The sequence below is a fragment of the Coturnix japonica genome, chromosome 14, assembly GCF_001577835.2.
Source record: "Coturnix japonica isolate 7356 chromosome 14, Coturnix japonica 2.1, whole genome shotgun sequence".
Taxonomy (NCBI): Eukaryota; Metazoa; Chordata; class Aves; order Galliformes; family Phasianidae; genus Coturnix; species Coturnix japonica.
Window position 1 is genome coordinate 3325587 of NC_029529.1, and position 26989 is coordinate 3352575.

General features: G+C 43.7%; 1 protein-coding gene across 4 annotated transcripts in view; it reads right to left on the reverse strand.

The window, feature by feature from the left end:
* TTYH3 (tweety family member 3) overlaps positions 1–26989 on the reverse strand; it is a 70170-nt gene that overhangs the window by 11373 nt on the left and 31808 nt on the right. For 3 of the 4 annotated variants that reach the window (XM_015876783.2, XM_015876785.2, XM_015876784.2), the window contains exons 2-13: positions 25286–25455; positions 18427–18538; positions 17494–17714; positions 16624–16719; positions 14687–14759; positions 14304–14379; positions 7307–7362; positions 6043–6135; positions 5839–5931; positions 4980–5116; positions 2827–3003; positions 1855–1930 (exon numbers count right to left, since the gene is read on the reverse strand). In XM_015876783.2, coding sequence (XP_015732269.1) covers positions 1855–1930; positions 2827–3003; positions 4980–5116; positions 5839–5931; positions 6043–6135; positions 7307–7362; positions 14304–14379; positions 14687–14759; positions 16624–16719; positions 17494–17714; positions 18427–18538; positions 25286–25455 — 1380 coding nt within the window. The remainder of the gene's footprint in view (positions 1–1854; positions 1931–2826; positions 3004–4979; positions 5117–5838; positions 5932–6042; positions 6136–7306; positions 7363–14303; positions 14380–14686; positions 14760–16623; positions 16720–17493; positions 17715–18426; positions 18539–25285; positions 25456–26989) is intronic. The other variant, XM_015876786.2, reaches the window with a different exon arrangement.

The following is a 26989-nucleotide window of genomic DNA, read 5'->3' on the forward strand; positions in this document are numbered from 1 at the left end:
AAAAAGCCAGGAAAAGTAACGGACAAACAGTGCGGCAGGATCATCACAGCTCAGCTTTCACCATCTGTTCTCAGAAAGAAAGCTAAACAGAGTGCATCGCTTCTGTCCACTCACTGGATAACCCCTATTTACATGGTGAACTCCCCTTCTCCCTCCCAGGAAGAGGCAGAGACATGAGCATTAGTATCCTCCTATCTCTCTCCTTCCACAGATAACTGGCTACAAACAGGTTGTGCAAGTTCTTCTGCCTCCACACCATGGACTATGGAGAGCTGTGAATACAGAGAAGTGCCCCTCCTCTGCTGACTGCCTCTACTGCAGCACTGTAAAAAGGATTTTCTCTCTCTCCATCTAGCATTATGCCCTCCCAGAAACCACGCTTATCCTGCAGCCCATTCCTTGCTTCACCGAGGCAGCAGCTCTGTTGTCTACAGGAGCAGCAATACACTCTCCTCCTTCCTCATCTCGTGCACTTCCCTATAGACCACACAGACTTCTGTCAAGCTCCTCTGCAAAAATAAAAACAAAATCTCATCTTTATCTCCTCCCAGAAACCAGCCTAAGGCACCAGGACTTGGTTCCCCTTTCAGGGTATTAACACAAACAGTTACTGAAGAACCAGGAAACATCTTGCATAACTAAAGCCCCTGCAGAAAGGAGTGTGCTTTTTTTTTTTTCTGAAGCAAAAGAGCAGCAGGGGAAGGGGAGGCAGGACCTTGGCCTACAGACACAGAAGGAACATATGTCTTGGCAGTTCCAGAGGGATAGTGGCAGGAAACACCAGTGGTAAAGCAAGCTCTTGCCACACCATACTGCGTGCATCACGTCAGCTCTTCTGAGGACTGTCTCATTGCTGAGAGCAGATAACACTACCAGAGCTTCTGTTCAGAACAACAGGCATCAGGAAAAAAACAAACAACCACCTATTTGTATTTCTAAGAAGGTTACAAGAGATCCGGCCAACTACCAAGTCAAGGATCCCCTTTCCACTATTCTACTTCATCTACGGTGAGATGAACTGGTCATTTTGAAGTGAAAACATGAATGTGATCGTCCCCCTTCCCAACACAGCTCCTACTCCTTCCTCCCCTCCCCATGAATATGAATCATGTGCCGCTGAATGTGTTTTCTTTACCTATTCTTGAAGGCTGGCTGATTACTAATCATGCTACTACTCAACCTCTGCAATCACACCACCAAGTTAGTGAGCACTGCGATGGCATGTTCTCCAAGTTCCAGTGTAAGTAAGGTTCGCAGGATATCAAAACCTTCCATGAACGTGTTTTGGTTCTTTTTTTAACTCCCCCTCCACAGGAAATTAAATACAAAAATAGCTTCTAAAGAAAGTAAAAGAGTTGTAAAACAAAAGATTAAAAAAAAAAATAAATCTCAACAACAAAAAAAATACAAGTTCCATCCCACTGTCTCTTTAGGGCAGATTAAGGAGAGAGGTTCAGCAATAACTCTGAGCTTACTGCTTTAACAATCTTCTTTTAAAACTGAAGGAATCAGTGCAGTGCCAGAGATAGCAAGAATACTGCATGCAAGTGAATCATCCTGCTGAAGTCACCCACCAAGACACTCATGCATTTCAGTGGTGGCAGGACTGGGCCCATAAGATTACTAATGTTAATAGACTTAGTTTTTAATGTTTTTATGTGCAACATCAAAAGTAGCATAGTTAAGTTTTGCTCTCCGTGGCAGGTGAGACGTGGCTCGTCTACTACTGCTTTGATTTATGGGCCAGATCCTGTGTCGGACTGCACAATCAGCTCCCTTGAGAATATACAGAGGTGGCAAATGTGTATTCCCCAAAGTCGCTGAAGCAGAGAGGAGCAGTAAAGAGAGACTTACTGAGGGAGGTGGGGACTCCCGGCCAATGAGCGGGGTATTCTCGCAACGGGGGTTCTGGAAATTTGCATTCTGGCTCCTAGGAAAGGAAGACACACATGGTAATGGGGGTATGTGCCACACTTCTCCAGGGAAGGACTCTGACATGGACATGGGGCAGAGCACACGCACCCCCAGAATTACTGCAGCAAATCAGTCTCCCTCAAAGCTTTTCTTACAGGCCAGGTGGATCCCCTCATTCAGTTCCACAATTAGCACTCAGGCTAAGGAAAATAACGCTATCTTTACACTCTTACTCGGAACAGCCCACACTGAATCACATCGAATGAATTAAAAATAGGTTTGTGTGAAAAATCTGCCTCTCTACAGAGTCAGAACTGCCAAGTTGCAGAACTGCAGATAAAATAAGGACAAAATCTAAGGGGAAGAACAAATAACGTGCCAGCCCAAAAGAGAGTCAGAGAGCCATCAGGGTTTGGCACTTCTGCAGAAAGCTCTGAAGGTCCCACCTGGACCAGGCAGCTCCAGAATGCAATAAATACCAAAGCTGACTTCAAACACAGGGAAGGAAAGAACCTGCAGACCTTGCTATGGCTCTTGGTCTCTAAGGAGGTTTAGAAAAATCCTCTGGCAAAACTGCTCTGTCTGAAGAGCTGAGCTCCAAAGGGACCAGAACCATTGTGCAATAAGGAGCCTGGACAACACTGCTTCCCTTTTCTGAGGACAGATGTCTAAATCCCACAGTACAAAGCAGGTTGTATTATTTTTGAGTAAGCTGCCTAATAAAACGCTTTCTACTGCAGTACTTTTAGGCTATCCCAGTAGATGCTAATCGGAAAACATGCCTTTTGACATTTCATACAGAATCCTTAATCACTTCCACTGCTTAGTTGAAAGTACCAGCCCTGCAACTACAAAATGTGAATGCAGCAACTTGGATGAGATGCAATTCAGCCTTTTTGTCAGGATACTCACATGTACTCTGTGACGGGAGCATTGCTGACTGTGTGTGCTGCTGCTGGAATGCTGGTCTCACTGCCATAACTACTCCCACAGCTATAGAGGCTGGGCATGTGCACTCTGTATAGATTATCGTGTGTCTGTCTGCTCCCCTGAGCAGCTGATTCTTCTTCCCCATCATCATCTGAGCTTCTGCAAGAAGGAAAAGAAGTTCCTCCTAGAACCCTACAATTACCCCATACGTGGGGTTTGCAGGAAACCATGGCAATCCTAGGAACCTCCCAGCCATCCTCCACACCTCCACATTTATACCCAGTTGGGATGCCTCAGGGTGGCAGCGTCAAACACAGCCTACACCACTGTGACTCAGACCTCCCACAGATACCATCTGGACTTTTAGACTGCACGATCCCCTGCAGTCTCCCTATGGACTTCTCTCAGGGTCTGGCAGACAGTACAGTTCTTCAGCTGCCCAGTCACATAACCAAAGAATGGACATGCATCCCCAAAATACATGTATTTTTTCCAAAGTGCCATGTTAAAGGTGCAGTACGGATGTATTGCCATGCATTCTGTAAAGCATCCTTCAGAGCTGCAGTCTGTGTCCTATTCCTTGCAGCAATGTCAAAAGGGCTTTTAAGGATAGGACTCTGAACTTCCATTATGGTTATACAGTATCTGCTTCAGCTTCTAACAAAACTTCACAAGTCTCCACATGTATAAAGCAGCAACATTTGTTTCTAGAACCTTTCTTCCCTCAGAAAAGCCAGGAATTTAAATCAATTTCAATACAGAGCAGAGCTGTTTGCAAGCTGATTTCCTTTTCCCCTTCCCGTATTTTTCTTCTGTCTCTCCTAGATAACACACACTATTATTTTATCTCCCTAATAATGGGATGAATTATCAAGATCTGAAGTACATTTTAGTGTTACAGGACAGGGCTAGAGAAACATAGTGAAACGTACTGTTGCTGGGGATAAACATCATGGGCATCACTAGAGCATCTCCACCACCACTTGCAGTTTCTGCACCACCAGGTGGCACTGAAGATTTAATCAGGGAATCACAGCCTGTACAGCTTCTTACAGGCAATAAAGTATGACATCCTCCACCTCCCTGAGGGAGCCAGAGGAAGAAGCAGTGCTCCAGATAATGCAAGAGGGAATCTTTCAGTTCACAACAGCAGCCAGAACCTGCTGGGGCTGATGGTATGGGCAGCATGAGAGATAACACTGCATAAATCTCTCTCCTTCAAACAGACTGCCGTTCGTTTTCTGAAAACACCTCTACAGCTGCATGTGGAAGAGCAAAGGAAACCAGCCATTTTCTGCAGCAGCATTCTGACACATTTCCCAAGGCTTTCTCTGTGGGCACTGCAGGCCTGGCGGGCTCTGGCTTCCTACTATTGTTCTGGATGTTCCATTTTACTTTGAACCTTGAGCTTAGGCTTAGACCACAAAAATCACGCTTCAGGACCACAGTGGAGAATTTGCTGCACAGTCTAATAGTCTTCTACAAGAACAGAAAATCCAGAGCTATTTTAATAGCTGCGTGTGGTACAGCAGCCAGTTGCTGAGGGAAGATTTGCTCAAGGCTTACAATCAGCCTGCTTGCCATCATCACTAGTAGTTCCAAACAACTCTGCTATCCTGGATTACCATCCATGTGCAAGCATCTTATCTGCCCATGCTATTGCAGACAAGACCATTTTCTGTTTCTGTTAGCTATGCAAGTCAGTTGCCATAGTGTTAGCAAAGCCAAGAAAGGCAAGTGTGAGCTGCTGCTCATCCTAGCTCTCCTCCCCATACTAGAACAAATGCCAGAGCAATGCAAGAGAAGAGGTACTGTACAGAGAAGCACATAGTTCAAGCATTTGCCTTTCTCTATAGCTATAATCATTCATCTCTGACTTGACTCTAGTCCTACAGTGTACTGAGCACTCTTTGCACATAGTATTCCAGCACAGTAAAGTTCAGACGTAAATATTAATCACAACCAGAGCAAACGCCAGCAGTTTTTTTTGCCCTTGGACCTGTGCTTAAAAAGGCCTCACGCTTGTGGGACCACATGGGAAAGTGCTCCAGATGCTAATGGGCACAAATCCAAAAGCTAGGCTTCATTAGGAAACAGCTCTACAACACTACAGAGGTTCTAAACCCTCTCTATACCTCTTTTGCTGCCAAGTGTGTGGGACACTGCACACAATGGAACTGAACATGAGGGCTGTGACAAAGGAGAAGAGAACCAGGTAGATGAGGCCTTCCACTCCATCATAGCAAAAGCCCGTCAAAGCCTGGACGTAATCCTGGAGAGAGAAATAAGCAGAGTTTCTTGGTCACTAGAGAGTTAACACCGAGTTCTAATTCAAAAGCCTTCCCCCTGGATAATGTTCTCTGAAACAGCCTAAGAGTTCACAGTTCCATCTCCAGAGCATATTTTAATTTTCATTTTGGAGACCTCATGTGTTTGTTCATAACTTCCCTCACTTTTACCTCTACTCTCAATACCCAAAGCAAATTTTGACATGGCAGTAAGAGATTAAAGAAAGAAAAAAATCCAAGATAAAACTTATCCACCCAACTTAAGTCACCACATTTTTCAATAAGCCTCTCAGCTCCTTCCCTCCATCCTCATTGCCCAAGAATTCAAGCACGGATTACCTATTTCTATACTTCCAGAGATGCGGCTAGAGCAATAGTTTGATCGTGCTTTACTGCAGCTATAGGGCATTTCATGGGAAAAGCAATAAGCTACGATGGAAACAAGCTTAAGGTGCCTTAACCTTACAGTTGTAGCTTGCAGATGTAACGAGTCATTATCTGGTTTTCTACACTGATCTTCAAACACAAAAATGCAAAGCTAACTTGATCCAAAATCCCGTTCTCCTTCCTGCTGGAGTCAATCAGTGAAGTTGTTACAAACCATTCTGGCACACCAGAGATTTGAAACTCCAGAATAATCAGTACTCTACAGGCTCTACACCCACTTAGTGCTTTCTTAACACAAGCCCAGTTACTGAGTACTCACCAAATGCAGACTCCGACAGTCTACTAAAGCTGTCAGTTGCTGCAAGTTTATCTCTGTTGAATTTAGAACCTCCTGGACCCGTGCAAGATACTCCTGTAAGCAACAAGCCCAATGATTATTACATGGAAGCAGCTTTGCAGAACCTGGCACTGGGCTTTGTACACATGTAAGGGAAGTACAGGGAGAGCAAAACTGAGGAATTACCTTGGAGGTGGGATGTTCTCTGCTTGCTGATCTCATGAGTTCCATAACATCATCTTGCATTTCCACCAGAGCTTTGTGACTTCCTGACAGCTTCTGTTAACACAAAACAAGAAGTGTTTCAGCAACTCCTGGACCAGCAGAACTACTGGGAGTTAGGACTTAAATCCAGCTAGAAAATACTGAAGCACCACCTATATGAATGGTTCAGCTTCATGAAATCTCAACTGATATGCATTCAATTCCAGTGAAGTTCTACATTCACTAACCTGCAAGTACAAACAAACATACATGCAGAGCTGTGGCCAGTGCCAGAACAGAAGGCCAGTATAAAAGGCGAGACAAAGCACTTATATTCTCATCACAGCATACAGATGGATTGTTCTACTCAGTCAGATGGCTGAGAAAGAATCAATGTTAATATTGAAAGTTGTTTTCACTGGGGTGCAGTTTTCACACCCCATTAAAGCATCCATGGCAATTTCACATGCTACAGCGCGTCAGAGAGTATACTAAGCAACCAGAAATGCAACTGATGGCATCGGTGCACAGCCTAAAAAGTGTTCTTCCCCCATCTTTGAAAACAGAGGAAGATGAGATTTAGAAAAAAATCCTAATTATAAACTGAAGCAGCTGGTGTCTACTGCACAGTGGGTGGTGTGGGTTCCTTCTGGCCTCTGATACAGAAGGCAAAGTTTGGGATGGGCCCAGGAGCTGTTCCTCAGCCCCCACACAAAAGAATAATGACTCACGTTTATACTTCAGGATGCGAACCCTTGAACATCCAAGGGATTTAAGAGGTGTATGTGAGAATCACTCCCCCACCCACGGAAGTGGCTTCGTTTTGGGAGTGGAGTGTTGCCACTGAAACCAAAAAGAAACCGCAAGAAGAGATTCAAAGCAGGAAGTCTGCAGGTTTCCATTCTGGCATGAATTGTGAGTGCTCTGCTTCCACGCTGCTGCTCTTAGAAGAGTGCCATGTAAACAGAGATACCATGAACAAAAGCCATGGCCCTCACCACATCACATACAGCCCCCTCTGAAGGGGACCATACAAACAGGCAAAGATGAAGGTGGAAAACAACTGCTCACTAAATCACGTGCACGGCTGGAATGTAGGTACCAAAGCTTTACCAACAGGTGGAGCATTTCCTGCAGCTAATATCTTGCAACTTGCTGTTTGCTGGCACCAAAAGCATTTAACCTGCCAGAAGCAGGATGCTGAGAAGTGGTGAAGGAAGGAAGGTAACATGCTGCTCACACTCACCTGCTGGAAAGGGTTGGGGTATCCAGCACTACAGGTCATGTAATAGCGGAGAGTATCTACAAAGACAAAAGAGAAAGTCACATTTATGACCTTGTTCCATTATTCCAGTGTTTTATGGTTTCCACAATGGAGGTGTTCAATTCTCAAAGCAATACACAAAATGAAAGCGTAATGTAAATGAAACCACTTCCCTCACTCTTGTGAATGGAGGAAACCAGAAAAAGGGATGTAAACTGTCCTTGGAGATAAAAGAAAACAATTGTTTTCTGCTCCCCACAATCAAGACTATTTGTTTTTTTTCCTCTCCCCTTCAACAATAAAGAAGTATGGGGCTAACACTGTCAGAGGAACCATCAGTACAAGTTTTGTTCAGAAGTCACTTCTACTCATAGCATAACCAGACCTGAGTCTAGGAGAAGTCCAATTGAATGTTTAATTCCTTCAGCTTTTGAGTATCAGAACACCATTCTGTGGTTGCTGAAAGCAACCAGAGGCAGGGACTGCTGCCTGGGATATACAGCAAGGAGGTAACTTTCAGCCAGTTCCATTCACCAACAAGATCACTAAGCAGCCACAGAAACACAGGCACAGGAGAGGTGCCAAAGGTGATATAAATACAGGCTGCTAACTAAAGTACCTGTGAAAGCACACTGTTGGGCCAGAGGAGGTGCAAACACACATCCCCATGCTACCACACTGTGCTGAAACATACTGCTTCCTAAATATTCAAGTTCATGTGCTAAAAAAGCCTTCCAGTCCAGGGACTCAAAGGGGAGACTGGTTTTAGAGTTCTGTAGAGAACATAAGAAAGCCCTCCTAATTCAAGAAAACAACCTGTAGAACGTATCACTTCAATATTGTTTTGAAAGCAAGAAACATCTTGGAACGTGCTGAGGAAAGAAATGGATATAAAAAGAGTTCTCATCTTTCTGACATGCACTGGGGATGAACAAGTAAACAGCAGTCTGTTTTCTGGTGGATGCCACTCGCATGCAATTAGATTTTAATTAGGAGTTGTCAGACTACTTAGTCAGATGCATATAATTTCTGTGCTGGAAAGGTATATTCTGTATTAAATCAGTAGTGCAGGCTGGCTCAGGAAAGAAAGCTGTTAATGGGATACCAGCAACAAGGGGTGATCCTTAACACTGAGGGGTTCTATCAGACATCGCAGAGCACTGAATGTGCACTTCTACACATGAATACAGATAAACAGAGTTAAAATGCACTTCCTAAGGCATCACCTATTTCCAGGCTTGAAGACACAGCTTCATTTCCTCTCATTCTCCAGCCTGGTACCCTCTAGTGCCCTCCATAATAAACCACCAACTGCCTGGATGAGGTCAGCACGCACAGATTACGAATCTCAGGCTTCCCCCCCCACCATTCTATGATTCACAATTGTGTGCTATAGAGGGAATGAACTCTGAGACAGTTACCAGTCCAGTACCTCCAGATTAACCCTCAAACATTTACAGATCCTCTTCAGATGAATGAGAGCACACCAGCTTAGCAAAACCAATGGTGAAGTTCACCCAGTGAAGACAACACCAGCTTGAAAACACACAGACCACCTTCTCTCTCAACACCTTTTTTTCCCTCCATTCCCTTTAATCTTCTATCTGTGGCTCTCAGTAGCAGGTATTCCAGGTTGAAAAAAAAGCACTCCCAGCTTAGAAATCAGCAAAATGCACAACCATGAGCGAGGAGAGCTGCAAAGGGAATAGACCTGAGAGCATCCCAGCTCTGCAGCACTACCCATAAATATTGAATGCACCTTTTGGCAAACCAAGGCACTGAGAACCGAATGGTGCAGCACAGGCTGCCAGCTCCCATGTGCTGTGAAGCAGCCTGACAGCTGTTATTTATAATTCATTAGCCGACTTTGGGGCAGCTCTGCCAGCTGCTCCACCTCCCCCCCCCACTAGCTCTTTCTCTGGGATGATTTTGGCCTCCCCTAAAAAGCAATTAGCAGAAGCTGAGCAGATTGGAGGGCAGTGAGAACTGCTGTGCGGGCTTTACTTTGCATGGACCACACAAAGCGCTGTGTGCAAGCACTGCACCAAGGAAAGGATTGTTCCTCCGATGCTCAGCCACCCTCCCAGGGGTGGAGGAAAAATGGTAAAAGAGCCCCTGTGCTTCAAGAAAAGCACATCAACAGCATCCCACAGCATCACACACAGCTCTGATGTTGGCACTTCTTTATGTTACATCAACAAACTACCAGAAATTGCACATTGGCTCCCACGGTGGTATCAATTTCACATCACCTATATAAGTGCATTAAATTGCATGACCTATTGTTATACATAGCTCCAGAAAGGTTTCTTTAGGGCCTTCTGGACTGCCCTGAGAGTGCAGATCACTGAGGACAGTCCTCATTATAATCACAGTTTGCAACCTGTGATCCCAGGCTCAAGGACTGCTGGCTGCAAGTGAAGTAAAGCAGTACAGTGAAATAAGTGCATCCCTTACTTCACTCTGGAAGAAGAAAATCAACACTGCTACACTGCAGTAACACCGGTATTGCAGCAGACTAGTGTAGTGTTCTGTACAGAACATGTGCTTTCCAAAATGCCACAGACAGCAGGAGCAGCATTCCCCTGCACTGAACACAGTGAGCTGATAGCTGCACTGCTTTAAAACAAATCTACAACAGGCACTGAAGCTGCCTTGATGCAGCTGCATAGCCTGCTGCTAGCAGACCTCCTGACCCACTCTCACAGTGCTCAGGCGTTGTGGGAGCAGAAAGCAAGGAAGGGAACTATCCAAAATGCTTCATCTCCACAAAGTCTGTTTTTCCTCGAAAGGAAAGTAGAGCTGCCTACTAAACATGCTTCAGCTGCTGGAAGCTACTCATTGCTTCTGCAACCATGGAGACTTACTCTTCATTTCAGAGCTTAGCAGAAATGTGAAAATGGCATTATGCACCTGCCAAAAGGCAGCAAGAAGGTCTGTAGGGTAAAGAGCAATCAGGAGAAAAAACACACCTTAGCTTACAAAACAAAGCCTAAATCTTAAACAGTTTTATCCACCATTCTTCATCTCTATTCAATTGTTTTCTACACAGACTGAATTATATATATATATATATATATATATAATATTATATATATAAAAATATAATATATATATGTATACATATAATTATATATGTGTAGAGAACACTTGAATATATATATTGTGTGTGTATATATATATATATATATATATATATATATATACACACACACACACACCCAGTGAGAGTGCCTCTGTATGTTCAGCCAGCAGAGACAGCTGAACTATATTGCCTGAGATGTTTAAGAGGAAGGAGATTCTTCTGACTCGATTTTGTTGCCTGCCTAGGTTTGTCTTCTCCCTAAGGCACAGGGATGTATCCACGTGCCATTTATGTTTCTCTTAGATATGCTACTGGAAATAGTGAGAGCAGACTGATGTCATCGTGAGTTTTTATGAAAGAGCTCATAGCCATCCCAAGTGCCCTCCACACAAAGCTTTCTGCTTATCAGAAACCCAGCAAAACAACATAGGAAAACACAGCTTCTGACCACCAACATCAGCTCAGAATGAATCTCAAAGAGTGTTTCTTTGGACAAGCTCTTTTCTGCCTATGCAGCCCAACAGCACAGCCACCACATCCCCCACGTGGGGTTTCATCCTGATCTTAGATGGGAAAAGGAGGTGGTGGTGTCAGTTCTCTGGTTCATTCAATGCTGGGCTTCTAAGATGAGAGTAAAGAGCATGAGGCCAATTAGGAGGCTGTAGATGTTAAGAGTGCTTGCTGTTCTCATCTGAGCAGCCAAGTTGCAGCATCCAGTTTGACAAACTCGGCTGGGCTGGAGCTGACAGACTCCATTATCTTTCCCTGGAGGTTTGTGGCTCCTTCAGAGGAAGCATCTCTTCACAATGCAGATTTCCAGTAAGAGAATCTGGAGAAAGCTCTTCCTGTTGTTTAGACAGATTGCCTTCTTATTTCATTTCATTCAGTAAGTCATCTGATAATAACATAATATCAATGAAAAAACGACGAGGCTAGAAGATGGCCTCCTGCTTTGAAAATAAACATCTTGGCTGCACCAAGTCTTTTTGCTAGCAGCAGGAGCTGATTATACAGCCACTGTTCAACTCCATTGGCTTTATCTCAATTAATGAATACTGGGCGCATTAGGCACATACATCATCCATCCTCTTCTGACAAATGATTTAAACCTCTCCTCTTGGAAACCTGTATTAAGGGTTTTTTCTTTCCTTCTTCTTATTTTTCTTTTTTTTTTTTAAATGCAGCACATTTTCTCTACAGAACAAGGACATCTCCTCACCAGCTAAAAAACATGACAGCAATAATGATGCACTTAATCAGATTATGCTCAGCTCCATTAACTCTATCTAGATTTGCAAATAGCAATTAATATACAAACAAATGTTAACATACTAGTTGCCCAGTATCCAGTGCTGTTATTTTTATGGGGAAAAAAACAACAACTAACAGCAAGAAAGCATTGTAAATATACAAACCTGGATTGCTCAGCTCTAATCTGAATGCCAGAGTATAAGGTTGGGAATATTATAAGACAACATGTCTAAAACCAACAACTAACAAAATGATTAAAAGGGAAATACTGACCCAGCATCATAAAGCCTCTAGCTGGCTCGCATTTAAGTTTACTTGTTGGTTCTTAAGTGTCCTTAAAAGCAGATGACAGCATCCAACCCAGTATCTTATACCAGCACCATTTCAGTTATGTGATTCCCAAGCTAAATGTGGTTTCTGCCTGTACAGCAACTCCCAGCAGATTCTTCTTCCACGATCTATTTGAGTCACTCCTTCAGCTCACACTTTTTTCCCTTTTCTAAAAGCAATCTGTTTTCTGAACTGAAACATTCACAATGGGACGCACTCTGGTGAAACTAAGTGGAACGGTTCAAACGTTTCTACCTCATCCATCCATACTGCAGCAAATGAGAGTGTGTGATGAGTCTGAGCACTGGAACTGGGAGCCTTCAAGCAGGGCAGCTTCCCCTGGGAAGACAGGGCTGCTTCTGGCTCTCAGACCTTGCCTCCTTGAACTTGTCCCTCCTGTAGCTAGAGCTCAACTGATCACAAAGCAGTTGCCACAGTCTGCAGCCAAGTGTATTGAATGTCTAAAGTAAAGCATCTTTTAATGCCATTTTAGAAGAGCCACTGTTGAGTGTCTCTAAACATTTCCACACAACAGCCCTTGTATTGTGGCCTTTCTTCCTGCTCAGGTGCACAGGATGCTCCATGATATGGGGGACCAAGCGTTATTTCCATAGCTTCCTGATCATAAGGTAAGTGAAAAATCACATGGAAAGGCAGAATATGTGATCACCTCCCCACCAGCTGCCCAGGCTCAGAAGGAAGACTTATTTCCTTCTGAAAAAATATGGAAAAGTGCTTGTGAATGCTAAATGGTTCCTAGCAGCAGTGAGCTGACATGTCGGCAGCCCTCGAAGAAGCCACCCTTCCAGCTCAGGCTGGTGACAGCACCTGCTCTTCCTCCTCCTCAGCATCTCGCTCAGCCCCATTTGCTGTTATTTATGGAGCCTTAGCAACATCTATAGCTGGTGGTTCTGCTGCAACAGAGCTTTATTTCACTCTGTTTCTTTATCCCACTCCCTGCTGGGGGAATGGGGATGCCAGACCCACAGCTACCCACAGCCTCCATTGGAATATCACTGATGAGCAAAAAACTGCCAGCAGGTAAGGGCAGAAGAAATGCAAAAAGAGTAAGGAGGGGTGTTCCTTCAGTGTCTGGTATTTCCCCTTGGCCCCCATGGCCTGTTTGCCCTCTAAACCAAAAAAGGAGACTAGCTGCTGCCTGAAACCACTCTTGTAATGAAGGAAGGATTGTCACTTTGCACAATGCATTAAACATTTCATTCTCTTCTCCTAATTAATTTCTTAGTTACAAAGACCCTTCTGTAGTGAGCTGCCAGGCGCTCCCCTCTCCCTTTCAAAGGATCAATAAATAAGGCACTCCAAGAATAATCCGTTGGGTGATAATATCAACCTGTATGTATGTACTCTTTCATAATACAATCTGCCTCCAGACATCAATATTTCTTATGGCTTCCAGTCTCCGCATCCTCAGCCATAACTATATACCTAATTCCCTATCGGCTACACAGCACTTGGCCAAGTGCATGGCAGTAACACCAGACCTTCAGTATGCAAGGCAAAGATGTTCAGGTTCCAGCAAATAAGAACCAGTAAAGAGTGTGGCTTACATGTGGAGGCACCCCTCATCTCACCAACCACTTCAGCCTAAATTAGGAGTGGCAAACACAGAATCCATCCATCAGAGGTTCAGTTGAATGCTGCTCTGATGCAGGCATTTGGCTTGAAATGGAACAGGGTAAACCAAGCAATCCAAACACTGCATTTACAATTGAAAGGGAAATTCATATTTCTTTCCTGGTGCCTACTCTTTAAATTAGCTTTCAAAAGACTCCTATTTATAGACACCATTAAGAGAAAAATTGATACATGTATTTGTTAATAACAAATATAAAAAACAAATATATTAGATGCTGGAATACAGACAAAAGGAAACTTAAAAGAAATGACAACTCCAACTACAAACTGATATTGCCACAGTTCCATTGCTTAGAAAAGGAGAAAAACAGACCAAGGGAACTACATTTAAATAACCCAGGGGTTTCTGCTGGTCCATCTTACCAGTTATTTCTGTCTGTGGGCTAGAAGGGAAAAAAGAGTCTAAAGGGATTTTTGACCAAAAAGATCATCATTATTAATTATTATTATTATTAATCATTATTATTATTAATAATGATAAAAGATATATGCATACACTTCTGACTGATGTATAAATGCATTTTGTGGAAGAATGCAGGTATCCAGAGCTCCACACACATCTGCTTTTCCCATTGCCTGCAGCCACAAGTTCTCAGCCACACTCCTATGTGACAGCTGAGCCACAGTACCTGAGACAAAGCCAGTCCTAAGACTTACCAGCACTAAGGACTGCATTCTCTTCAACCACTTTAGAGATGTAAGCATCCGGGTTAATACAGAAGTCACTGGAGCCCTAGACAGAGGCAGGACAAAAGGGAAAAGGAGCATCAAAGAACACCAATATAAAATAGCAGTTGAGCCAGGTTAACATCAGGGAATCTTCCACTGCAGGGGGGTTTCAGATGCTGAAGTCTCCCTGTGATCCCCACTAGTACAGCTTTAGGCAGCCTCAGCAGAGCTAGAGTACAAGCTCATTAGGACAGCTACCTAGAGTAAGACTCACAATAAAACAGTGCGTAACATGTACTAATAGCTACTTAATCTTGTGTCTGATAAACCTGCAGCAAAAGGTGAATGGAATTTGGACCAAAGCCACTTACCACAGCAACAGCCAGCTCCAGACCCAAGGACCCCCAGCTAACAATCAAGGCAAACACCCCAAGCAAGCACACCCTGTAGGAGACAGACAGATGGCAGATGTAGAAACTCTCATTTCAAACTAACCAGATTCTTTCACAACATGCATTATCTGCAATCCAAAGCAATTACCAAACTCAAGACATTAACAGTCACTGCATCTTCAGATAAACATTTTATGTGCTGCTAACAACAGCAACCAGAGAAGCTTATGTCCAGTTTTTGGTTCACATGCTTCTTGGCCCTGGGGCCTCAGCAGGAAGAAGACTAAGATAGAATAAAAGTCTTTGGTCAGCTCTTGGCAAGGAGGCCAAAGGAACAGAGGCAGCCCAGGGGATGGCAGACTGGGAGATGAATGACTACATTCCTGTCACTTGGGCTATTCTCACTGCGGACATTACTTTCTACATGTGAAAGACACTGAAGAGAAAAATAGCCCCATATATCTATGTGAAAAAGAAAAAAGGGGAATACCAGCAGCACAAAACACATCAAAGCAAACCAAACAACCCATAAAAATGTGGTGATTGAGAACTGGGCAAATTCCTTCTGTTTCCAGAACAAGGCTGTCTTGTGTAAGTGGTGCATTGTCCATAGATAATGAAGCGAACACTTGGCCTGTGTTGGGACTCCTGACTCTGGTGTCAAGCTGTGTGCACCTGAACACAACCCAAGTATCCCACACAGCCCCAGGAGAGAGAAAGGCACAGAATGAGGATTCACCTTGCAGCAACCACAGAGCCTCAGCAGATCCCATGCAGCGCTACAGAATACAGTGGCCTACTACATAAGGACAGCACTGCTTGGTGCCTTTGCCTAAGCACAGTTACCTGTTCAGTATGACATGGTTTTTAATCTTCCTTTCAATGAAGATGACTGGGTCAGTAGCTGATTGCTTGGCTAGAAGATCTAAAACTGGCATTTCACCACCTCGCTTGGCTCTGACACACTTGCTTCTCTATGCCACGTGTTCCCTTGGGGAAATGCCTTAATATGAACTTCTGGCTAAGAGGGAATGAGTTTCTAATTTAAACCCTGGGTTTGCCATCTGTGCATACACTTGGACCTTTGTCTGCATAACGTGCCAGGTATGAAGTCATCTGGCAAATAATGAATCTGAATATGCATTCCAATTATTAATGGTACCATCACACACCAGGACAAACTCTTTGCTATATCAGCTGCCAAGCTGTCATTATGTTTACGACACTGGTATATTTGCCAAATGTGCCAAACCAAACCAAGCTACAATACAGGGAGACAATCGCTTTTTTTCTTGTAATGGGGCTAGAGCGAGGCAACATTTGCAGTGCTTTGTAGAAACAGATATGCATTAATATTGCAGTAACATAGCAACAAGACTTCTTATAACTGTACAAACCATTGCGTGTTCTCTGTAAAGTCTCTTCAGGTGTGACAACCAAAGGTAAAGAGGATCAGACTGTGACACAAAAGGCATTCTACTAGGCTGTGTAAACACACGCAGTGCTTATCATCCATTAGCAAACGCCTTCACCACTGTAGAGAATTAAAGGAGACTTCCACAGCCTGTAAATCCAAGGGAGGATGTTCGCATTACTATCTCCCAGCTGACTCCCAAGCAAACACAGGCTACCAGTGCTGCCCAGCAGAAGGCACACTGTCCAGCTCAGTTGGTTGTTTTTGATGTGAGAGCAGGCATAACAGTATCATGGAGTTGTACAGCTCCTTCCTGTGAACAGCTATCACACGTAGCCCTACTTCAATCCACAGAGGAATGCTCTACAAAGGCACTCTACAGTAAGAGGCAGGTTTAGACTGTTCAGCCTTAGAAGTCCTTGAAATCAATTGACAACAGACTACAGGTTTAAACTAGCAGGCACTTGCAATCCTTACACACTGTACCTGGGTCAGGACTTACCCCATAAGAATGGCCCTGGAGTTTCTGATGAGCCCAAAAAGCACCAACAAACATATCAGAACATGGAACAGGAGCAGGCCCAGATATCCCAGCCACCTGCAGCAAATAAAGACACAGTCAGCAAAGGAAAACTGATGTATGAAAGGGACAGATTAAGTGGTCCGAATGTCTCATGGGGAAAAACAAGAAGAAAACAAACTTAGCCCTTGTTTTCTTTGACGAGCCACTGCTAATGATTAATTTTCATAAATCACTGGCTATTTGCTGTGTCAAGAGCCCAGGGAGGCAAATGCATTTAAACAACATGATTAGCATACACAGTTATTGAGAAACGATGCTGCTAACCTTGCTCTAGTACAAAAGCCACATACAACTGGACACCATCAGGTAAAGAAGCAGCACTGCATCTTGCTGAACTCACAATATGTTTGTTAGAAATGCTTCAGTTGATTCAAATGTGTGGATAATGGTTTTCTTTCATGAAATACAGCTGGTGTTATCTTTTATTCAATAACTTTAATAAAAAGGAATGTTAGTGTGTGGTGTTAACACATGGAAGAAAGTTTACCTTCCTACTTTATTCAAGTTAATGTGGCATACAGCTTCTCTCCTTAGTATAAGAGCACTAGCAACCAATCTTTTACATTGAAAACGTTTCCCTCTAGCTAGTAACCAACACTCTTAAGAAAAACGTTGCTGTCATGCATTTTGATTTAAACTGAATACAGTTTTACCACATGATGAAGTCAGCTGAGTGGGCCATGAGCATCTACAGTAACATACAGCCTTTTGCTCAGCCCCACAGAATACACACACATCACTGCTGCAAAACAAATGCCACAACCACTACACTAACAGGGTGCTGCATACCTGTACCAGTCATAGAGGTCAATCTGAATTGCCAACTCCTCCAGAGACAGCTCTTCATTCTTCCAGAAGGGGATTTCAGTTGTTTGCCTGACCAGATCATCCAAGAGACTTTGCAGCTTCTGGATAACATGCAAGTGGTCTGTCTGCTTTGCAAACATCTCCTCCAGGATGAGCAAATTTGGCTCTGCTGTTTGGTTCAGGGCCACTGTGGTATCAAGTACCTGTAGTATGGCAAAGGAAAAGGACAAGAAGTCAAGGAAGTAAAAGATAATTCATCCTTACTAGCAAATTATGGACAGATTCCTGTTTTCCTGTCTGAAGAGGCTCAGACTGCTTCAAACTCAACCTATAAGCAAATAATTCTACATCTCTGTTTTAATGAAGTTTAAATGCTATTTTCTATATCAAGCAAAACTGCTCAAACCCAGACACAGCCGCTAAGGCTGGGAATGCCATTTTTTCCCCAAAAGAGACATTCACCTTAATCCTAAAGAAGGTTAAAAATGACTGCAATCAAGTCTAGCAGCAGGACATCTGTTGAAGGTTACCATGCCATGAGATTAGGAGGTTAGCAGCCATCAGGGTTGCAGAAAGAGTTAATGAAGTTTGATGTAACACAGGAACAACCAATTGTGCTAAAGTGATCCTTTTTGCTAACAGACTTGTCTGCCTTGGCCTGCCTCCATGTCCATGGAATAGAGCTGATCAGAAGCTGTATTTAAAACAGGCACAATCGCAAAGAGAAGACTTCACTTAACGAGCTGTGTTTGCTTTGATATTTTTAGAAGAGCTGAAGAAAGCATCTCTCCATTAACGGAAATTTCAGCTCAGAAGCTGACAAAAAAAAGGCAGAGAGACACACACAGCCAGATTCAAGAGATGTGCTGGGAAAGCCTGCCCATTCCCACACTATCCATTTGCTTTTGTGCTCACCCGGTCTTGGACACCTGCCACGGTGCGGTTTGCATGGCGTAAGGAGTACGTTAGCCGGTGGATGCCATCACTTGTCTCCCCATTCCCATAGAAGCCAACAGCTATTCCAGCACTGCAGAGAAAAAAAATGCAAGAAAAGGTACAGCTAAAGCTAAAGGACAGCAATATAAGGCACTGCTTACTTCTACAGGTAAGTCATAGCAGTTCTTCCACAGTCACATCACAGACTTTGATAGAAAGGGATGCTGCATGCCTCCACAAAGAGCAGCTGGGGGTAGTTATGCTCCCCAGCAACCACACACAAAAATCCCCTGTAAATACTTGTGTGCACTTCCCATGTAGCCAATAACTGCTTATACAGCACACGTGACAAACCATTACTTCTCAATATGTATATTTCATTTATGGTCAATAATGGAAATCTGTTAAAGAACCACTAGGGAGCTCAGCCCTAGACATGGGCAAGTAGAAACCCAGCCGGCCAAGCTGCCCTCCAGTGGCTCCTGCAAGAGGAATGGGTGCTGCCATTGCTATGCCAGCAATCCCAAGCCTTCTCTGGATGTTAAATACAGATTGATTCATCATATTTTTAAGAAAAGAATATATAGAGCTCGCAGTGACCACTCATCCACAACAGTGGATCTTCTAGATCCATTTTCCATGTCTTTTTCACACTCTGACAGTAGATGTTCAGGCTTATTTCTTAATTTATCTTCCCATCAGAAGCATTTGTGTTGTATTGATTTAGAGAATTGGGAAGCAAAGTTTAATAACTTACTGGGTCAAAAAGCTTATTTATTTTTAAGCAAGTGAATTCCAAGCTCACAGACAATTCAACTCCAGCTGTTTAGCAAATTACCACCTATCAGCTGATTTGCTGTAACTGTTTCACACATCAGTCCACTCCAACTATGAAGTAAACCATATTAGCTTAAACCTCACTTATAGGAAGAAGATGAGTTACAACCAGGAGATTATCTCAGGCAAGTCAGCAATACCTTTTTATTAAGGCATCACTGCAGGAACTCACCACTCCCCAAGCCCTTTTTTCTCCCCTTAATAACAGGGAAAGAAAGAACTGGTGAAGGGGTCATATAACTAAACTCAGGGGAAAGTCAATCAAGACACCAATTTCCTTTTCTCATCTCACATTTGACTTTAGAGTATTTAGACTCTTTTCTGGGATGGTTCTCAAGACACTGAGATTGGGCTACAAGAAAGGAAGGCAGTGGTGGGTGGAGGACTGGTTTTGTGTTGTGGGTTCTTTTTTTTTTTTTTGTATAAATTAAAGATTTCCTGGATTAAACGGTTTCTTCACAATAACTTTGTGTTATAGCACAGCAGTCACAGAGGTGGTTTGAAGGAGATACACAAGAGGAAGGAAACAAGTGAGACAACAGCTTTCAGGGTAAGCATAGTGCCTTTGTTTTAACAGGAAGGGTCACCACCACCCAGATGGGAAATGAACCCACACAGGCCAGGGTGGGCTTTGCCCAGCTGACAGGCACTTGCCCAGCTTTGCTTTGGCACATACAGCAGCCTGCAGTCCAAACCGCTGCTTCAACTGTCACTCTTCTTCTGCAGAGCAGATCCACTATGGAAATCTCAGCCTCACACTTGTTCCAATAATTACATCTCTGTAAATCACAGAGGGCCTGGCCCACAGAAGTCCCAGCTGAAGCCTCCTGGGGATGGCAGGTAACTGCATCACATGCAGAGAGAAGGCTGCAGCAGATAGCCAAGACTTAATATTTGGTGTTAATACAAGAACGGAGTCTTTCTTCATTAACACCATTCCTCAAATATTGTCATAATGCCAACTATACCAATAATGAAAGAGAAAAGCCTTCCGCCTTGCTCCCTACTGGCAGCTTTATATCGCAGGTGACAGGGATTAAGAAAACATAACAAAACAAAACCAACTCTCTCCCACCTCTGAAAAATACACCTATCTCAGAGCCTAAGTTATGCTCAGGATAAGACAACTCAGCATCTCATCACTGTAATTACAAACTTCTAGCTTAAATTTCCCTGGTCTTGTATCAGAGCCAAACTGAGATGAACCATTTTATGGATCAGCAGAAAACTTTAGCAGCTGCTTCTACAACCAAATAAAACCCAGGACATTCTTGACACTGAATATGCAGATTCAGACCCCGTAGTTGGTAAGTGATTTTATTCATCCCATTCCAGTTACTATAATGCTATTCTTTCAGCACAGGCTGAACCCTGCTGTTCTGTTCTTGGTATTCCAGCACAGTTTGGTGGAAGAGGCTCAGAAGCAGCATGCTGCAGTCATTTTGTCCCTAACACCGTGATACAGGTAGGTACCTCCACCAGTGTACTCAAATGTGCTAGGCATGCAGTGCTCCCCATCACAGGAACCGACCTGAGACTCTGCCAAAGCAGAAGCAGCACTGCCCAGCAGCCATCCTCACAGGCTTTCTGCCCAGCCCTGCATTACCAACTTCAGCTGCCCACAGCCAGCAAGGCATAGGCATGACTCCTATAAGATAACACTGCAGCAACAGGAATTGGGGATGTAAGGCATTTAATTCAAATAACAAATTCCTCCTGACACACATGCTATACATTCACTAGAGTCTACGTGCAAGATGAATTACCACATTGCTGCCCAGCAAAAGCCAGCCCTGCACTCACACTCTGTCTAGGAAAAGCCAGGCAATGGGGGAACTGCTGATATTTAGATTTGCATTTGGTCTCACATACATCCAACAGTTGTTTCAAATCCCTGCCCATACACATGCACACAGGTAAAAGTTGCTATTGTTTAAGGTAGTTTTTAACTACATTTTTATTTGATTAAAAAGAAACAGGGGCTCTCCTTCACTGGGGCTCAGTCTTTTTAAGTAAAAATAGATATACTTATTGTGACCCAACAATGTAAGCCCTTGAGGCCAAGACAGACCACGTGGCTCCATGCACAAACCCTAGAAGGTTCTGCAGCCTCAGCTATAGCAGATGCCTCTCACAGTACACTACAAAATGATTGCCCAATGGGGAAGGGTCTGCATTGCTATCATGCAGCACAGATACAAAACCAGCAATCCTGAATGAGAAAGCTTTTTTCCTACCCTAGCACCCTCTGGAAGATAAAACTCCAACACATTCTCAACACTTGTATAAGAAAGTCATCACTGCTTCTGCTATTCTTGTTTCTGCCACACTCCTCTCCCCACCACACACACAAACCTCACCTCCCAATTCCTCACCATCCCACCCCCAGTTCTTCCACCCAGACCTACTTGTGTCAGTTCCCTGCTCCTTCCACCACCCCTCCCTCTCTCTGCCTTCCTTCTCAATAGTGTATTTTAAATGAGAATCTGAAAATCCATCCCACCAAGCTCTTAAGGGTCATGTAATAAATTGCCCCTGCTGCTTGGTTTAGCATTTAAAAAGCCACTTGGCTGCTCATTTCACTAAGTTTTAGGAAACTTGTACACATTAATATGAGAAAACTGGGCATATCTGAGATTAACACTCATTTCTATTGCCTATATACCATAACCAGTTCTTTAAAGAGTTAAGTGATGGGAGACGGAACAAGTGCAGGCTGTGACTTTTACATATTCATACAGAGACAACAGTACGATTTGAATTACTGCATGTTGCACACATACACTTCAGTACTGCTTTAGAGCAAGGCCCAAGAAATTCGAGTCTGCAGAAAAAACACACATTTCCCTCTCTTTTCCTGAAAAGCTCACAGCTGAATTTCCCTGAGGACACAGACTTGCTACTATTTGCATGCAAGAGTTGTGTGAGCTCAGGACACGCCATGATAAAGAGACAAGAAATAGGAATCAACTGCAATTCCAAATTACTTAGCAATGTCACCCACAAAAAAAAATGTTTTATGGATTACACGAGGTATATGTGAACAGCAGAGCATTAATCTGACAAGGAGAACATATTCATTCCTGCTGCTGTAGAGATCTTCCAGTCGTAACACACGCTACACACAGTGAAAACCCCTGTGGATGTTCAATCACCAGTCTGAAAAGATGAGCACTAGCCATTCACATCACATCTTTAGAAATGAATAATCTAACTACACCAAGTCAGCTTTAATTACAGGAACTTCATAAGGAGAGCCCTTTTTAGACTTTATGTTCTCAGGAGGAATGTTAATTTGTCTCTCTAATTACCACCTTGCACTTTAGCACCAAGGGAAAGTGCTATTACTGGCACTTGAGAAAGCAAGATTTCACCACCTATTTGTACCCATTTCTTTTAGGTATTCTCTCCAGGAAGCTTCCTACTTGCCTTCAGAGCAGAGCTTCCTTCTGGGAACACTACTGTGACCTACAGGTATTTGAGGATGAGATGATTTATATGAGATGACAACTCCCTGTGCACAGAAACTGATGGAAATTACTAAGGACTAGAAATGAACTCAGTTCTCGAGGAATAATCTAGGCAAGTCCTTCCTGCAGCTTTGTGGTTCAAGCAATTTGGAAGACACGCTAGGGAGACAGTTTGCTAGAGAACTCCAGTTAACCAGTTCTGCCTTCCTGCAGGCTCGGCATTCCCCCTTTGCTCAGCAAGAAATACAGAGTCATTAGGAAATGGTGACACACGATGTGGTACTCAGTAGGATTCATTAACAGCCCTTGGGAATCACCCACTACCCAGATAAGCATGTATTAGGCATGGCTGGGCTCAAACAGAGTTAACTAGTTTTCAGCTAGGAAGCCAACAGTCCTCTCCATGGAACCTGAACAGCTTGTCTGGATCTTCTCTCTGTTTGAGCATCCAAGGTACCTGTGTTCACTTGCAAACAGTGGTGCGATCTGCCTCTCAGGTCAGCCTGCTGCCACAGACAGGTGTTCAGAAGAGCCTTATTTCCACTCATCACAATGTCACAGCATCTGCTTCTCAGGCAGTTCTGCTGTGTGTGACACAGCCAGGATAGGATATATCCAGTTGACTAATCTTTAACTTTTGGTATTTAATTGGGACTTCCTGCTAGCACAGAATAGATTCCATGCTTGCTGGGAGCTGTGTTTGCATTCCCAGACAAACACCGAGTGCAGACAGCCAGAAGTCATCAGTTCAAGAGCACTGTCATGTCCAGCTGCTGGGAGAGGGGCAGAACACAGAGCTCAGTCCCACAGGAGAGCAGCAACACTCAGACAGCACCTTCATCTCTCATGGATGATATCATCCTGCTATCACTAAACAAACCAAGGTCAGTGGGGACTTTAAAAATAACAAAATGGTTCAAAACAAGTATTCATGCAATATCACCGCAGATCCCAGTAGAATCTTAATTTTTAGGATACTCCTGGATTTAATACTTGCTAAAACAAATGGTACACCAAGGATGTAAACCAACTGGTTACACTTAGAACGAGCCTAAAATGTTTTCCGGCTTGCGGCCATGACTGGGAATTGCATCAGTCTCACCAGAATTTAAATGCTGACCTTCCAACTTTAAATTGTCTCAGGCACACTTGGGGAGATATGCAGTATTCCTCCTTTTCAACCTTGCCTACAATTAAAAACAAACAGAACTACCACACTGCAGCAGCTGTCTTGGACATGAATGCTGCATAACAATAGCTAACAAGTGCCTGTAGCAGCAACACAACTATAAATAGAATCAGTTGGAGCTTCTGTACAAAAGGGTTAGGACAACAGAGCTTTCAGTGGATTGGAATGGATGCAGTTGAAGCTCTTGAGATCACTAAAAATAAGGGTGACTGAAGTTGAGATTTCTTCTTTATGACTTGTTCTCTAGTTTGTCTTTCTATTCCAGGCACTTACTTGCAGTCAGCAAAGCACAGGAGAAAGAGCTCTGTGCAAAGGCAGCATAATTTGCCAATGCGCTAGCTCTCCAAATCACTGAGCCCTGGACTTCATAGGCAAATATATCCTCAGCTTGCTAAACTCACAACATAGCAATGTCTGTACTGTGGTGTTTGTTCAAGTACTACAGGGGTTTTCCAGTCTCTCAGATATACCTTGAAAGATTAAATAGAGAAGTCCATTAATAGCCCTTGAAGAGTTAAGCATGGCCTTCAAGGAACATGCTTGCTTCCATAAAGGTGGTGGATCTAGAATGTGATCTATTAGCAATTACAGTGAGCCATGAGATGACAAAATGCAAGCTTGTCGTTGTTATCTCCTGCTTCCAGATTCCACCATTGAATTTCTAGGAAATAGGAATTACATCTTCACTGACCAAAAACCATAGTGTCTCTCAGTGTCTTCTGCAATGTTCTCCACTAGCTTCTTAACTCTCTTGTTTTCAGCAACCTTTCTTTTCACCTTACCTCCATAAGTTTCCATTGTTCAGTCACGAGATGAAGCAGTGCTGACACTGGCAGCATCACCAACAACCACTGCACGTTGGTATACATGAAACTCAGCAATGCCTTACGCAGGCTCCATCTGCATGTCCACGTCCAGTCAAAAACCAATACCTCCAGACCCAAAAGAATGATCTGTGCCTCTTTCTTTATAATCCACTTTCCCTGTAGTTGTTCTTTATGGACCTCAGGAAATCCTCTCCTAGACTTGACAATTCCTTGAACTGTGGACAACATTCTACTTAAGCATTAAGCAGCCAAGGAGATAGTGCCTTTGATTTACCACTTGCACAGTATCAAAGAGCAGGCCATTAGCTATTCCTTTTCACATCACTGAAATCATTAGGCACTTCAGCAAGTGGTAGAGTGGAAGAAAATACATTACAGATCTTTAAAACACACAAATACAGAGTGAAGGAGAGATGACCGCCAACAATTACTAACTACAGGCAAGCTTACCACATATGAGAACAGCACATAGGACATCCTGCACCATGGCAGAAGAGCATCCCCGCCAGCCTTACCTGCACACCAGGGTGGCGATGATGACACACCACGCTGTACAGCAGCAGTCGGCATTCAAGTGTTCTTCACTCTTTCGGTGGCGGCAGCAGAGCCAGAAGGAGTAGAACAAAAGGAAGAGCAGGTCCAGAGCCAGGCAGGAGAGCGCAATGCCACCCAGCAGCAGCAGGGCCTGTGGGAAACAAAAGCCATCGTCACCCACGGCCACCTCGAGTTCACAGTGCAGGATGCAAGCAGGGCCCGGAGACCAGAGCAGTAATGCAGTGCTGAAGGGCAACTTTGGAAACCAGCTGTTAGGTAGGGGGTTTTGCTTTGCTTCCAGAAGCCATAAACTTGCAGCCTCACTTCCTCCTCCTGCCTCGACTCAGTGATACCACATCCCGCCTCTGAACCACAAGGAGCTGAGCCATTTTGTCCACCCCGGTCCACAAACAGTCAAAGTCAATCAGGGAGGGTTTCCCCTTTGCTCCAGATCAGAGGTCAGCAGATTTAGAGAGAGGGAAAAAAATAAATAAACAGTTCGGCCAGCTGCCTCTATCTGTACAGTCCTTTAATCCTCATGAATAAATATGCAGGGTTCTTCATTAGAAATCCAAGTGCATGAGTAGGTTTGAAAGGGGGTGGAATATATAATACACGAATGAGATTGAATTAAAAAGAAAAAGAATGCCCATGCAACTCTTCTATTCTAGATAGGCCTAGAATAAGTGCTAAACCCTCCATACACCACCCATCCGCTTAAAAATATAAAGCAAAACTAATGCAGGTGCTACAGACACAGCAGCTCCAAGTAGTCACAAGCTGAGGTAGTAAACCTCTCATTGATGTGATCTCACAAAGATGATAAAGGGCCTGGAACATCTCTTCATGAGTGATGTATGTCACACCTATTTCTAGTCAAATACGCCCTGGGTAAACAGGAAAGCTTTATAAGTGGTTTACTCCATTCCAATTGCTTTGTATTCAGAAAATCCTGGCCCAAATGCCAAAATGCAAAACTGCTTTGTTGAATAAAAAGTGAAATCACTTCTAATACCAAATCCAGCCACCCTGTCTCACACGAATGAATGAAATAAAGGACTTAATTTCATGTAGAAGAGTTTGAGGGCACTCCCTTGGCTAGTGGTAACAAACACCAACTTACCATAAGCATCATTAAAGGCCCTAAGTTTCCATCAATGCCCTAATATTGAAGAGGCAGGCATAGATCCCTATCGGCAAATGTAACACAAAGGTTTAGGCTTTTTAAAATAGCATCTCTTCTCCTCCTGGCCACAGTTGCAACAAAGATCATCAACAAAGTTTGTGAACACTTCTAAGCCAGACTGGTAACAAGTTCCTCTTCAGTAAAGTTTTTCTTTCCCTTCCCTCCCCCCAAGCTTGCTCTGTAGGTACCTCACAGCTGGGTTATTATCCTGGCAAGCTACACAAGCCACACAACACTGGAACATACTTCCCAGCCAAGCCAACATCAGTGTTTACAGGCTGCAGTGCCCATCAACCATTCATAATGAGATTCATGCTCATTAGGGCTGTCTGCTGCGTCACAGATATTCCATGTTGTGCCGTGCTGCCTGCCTACACAGCCCAAAGGAACCAACCCACAGCTCAGCAGCCATGCCAGGGATGCAAAGCGCCTACAGGTGCAGCTTTCCCAAACCAAACATCTGAAACTCCGTCCCCCTATAGGAACTGAACCTTGGGAT